The 1678-nt window shown below is 33.6% G+C and overlaps 1 protein-coding gene across 1 annotated transcript in view; it reads right to left on the minus strand.

Annotated features, from left to right (window-relative positions):
• Positions 1–1678, minus strand: part of DNAH7 (dynein, axonemal, heavy chain 7) — a 250129-nt gene that overhangs the window by 138100 nt on the left and 110351 nt on the right. The window contains 2 exon segments of the mRNA XM_008563289.1: positions 322–498; positions 858–1040. Of these exon segments, the coding sequence (XP_008561511.1) occupies positions 322–498; positions 858–1040 (360 nt within the window).

Consider the following 1678-nt stretch of genomic DNA (forward strand, 5'->3'; position numbering starts at 1 on the left):
TGAGGGTTGCGATCCGTTGCTGGACACGGAAAAAAAAGACAAAAAAAAAATAAATAAATAAAATTGGCATGTTTGGGGGCCGAGCCCGTGCCGCACTTGGGAGAGTGCGGCGCTGGGAGCGCAGCGACGCTCCCGCCGTGGGTTCGGATCCAATATAGGACTGGCCGGTGCGCTCACTGGCTGAGCACGGTGTGGGCGACACCACACCAAGGGTTGCGATCCCCTTACCGGTCACGAAAAAGACAAAAAAAAAAATTGGCGTGTTTGGCTGATTTGAGCTTTCCGCTTAGTTTTTAATCTTAAAATTCTCATTTCTCTTACCTTTGTGTGCTTTCTAATAAATTCGACAGAAACAGGGACCATTCTGTCAAATAAGCCTATTATGAATTCCTTCTGAATAACATTGACCGAAGCAGGTAACAGATTTACCCAAGACAACATCAGTGGTCTCCAGCCTAACATGTGAGGCTCCATGTAGATCATACCACATCTGGAAACCTAGAGAAACAATAATTGCTTACAACCAAGGTAATGTTCATAAAAGAAATATGACTTTGCACATCTATTTCTTACAACCTTCAGAAAAGTCTTTTTTTTTTAAAGCTTAATTTTGTATAATTTTATGATCTCAATTTTTGTGTATAACTTTATAAAACAGTCCTAAACAAAGAGGAAAACATCCTGACCATTAAATTTGTCAAGGGCTGTCAGCAGAAATGTCTGTTCTTTGAGAATCCCAGATCACTCTTAAAATGAATTCTACTAGTGTTTTCCATTTAAAGTCAAAGCTACTAAGTAAAAGAAACACATTTATACATTTTGCAATTTATAAGAACACATCAAAATTGAGAACTTACAGTGGCAGGAGAAGCAACTTCTAAATCCATTGGTTCAAAAATAAGATTCATTTGCGGTGACATTTGTATAATCTCCCCGCTCATCAGACACAGCTTTTTGTTGTCATCCAGCACAGTATTCATATTCTCAATCCATACTGCATCTACCGGTCCATCAAAAATTAACCATTTCCTGTCTGGAGTCTATTTTATGTATATAGTGTATTAAGGGGAAATATGTAATAATTATAATGTAAGGAAGCGAGCGGTTCAATAACATTATTTCAAAGTTTAAAAATGAAACTCCTAGAATTAACTTCACCATGAAAATTTAAAGGCATCCTTTGAATAAAGTGTGTGTGTGTGTGTGAAAATGTAAAAGCACCCTTTCAAGAAAGTGTGTAAATATATACACACGCATGGATATAAATACATGAATATATATATATCTCACTAAAAAAGCTTGTATGCCATGGACAAGACAGAAATATAACATCTATATAACATATTTCCTTAAGATTCAATCTTTTTCAATGTTTCTGAACTCAAATATATATATATATATATGCATATATATGTAAAAAACATGTTTTAGAAAATATCATGAGTAAAAAGATAATTGTTAGGGAAAACAAAATTTTTAACATATTTCCTTAAGATTCAATCTTTTTCAATGTTTCTGAACTCAAATATATATATATATATGCATATATATGTAAAAAACATGTTTTAGAAAATATCATGAGTAAAAAGATAATTGTTAGGGAAAACAAAATTTTTTTTCAGATTGTTTGACTCTATATAGTATTCGGTTTATATAGAGATTAATTACTCTTGTATGC

The sequence above is a fragment of the Galeopterus variegatus genome, unplaced genomic scaffold, assembly GCF_000696425.1.
Source record: "Galeopterus variegatus unplaced genomic scaffold, G_variegatus-3.0.2 Scaffold172, whole genome shotgun sequence".
Taxonomy (NCBI): domain Eukaryota; kingdom Metazoa; phylum Chordata; class Mammalia; order Dermoptera; family Cynocephalidae; genus Galeopterus; species Galeopterus variegatus.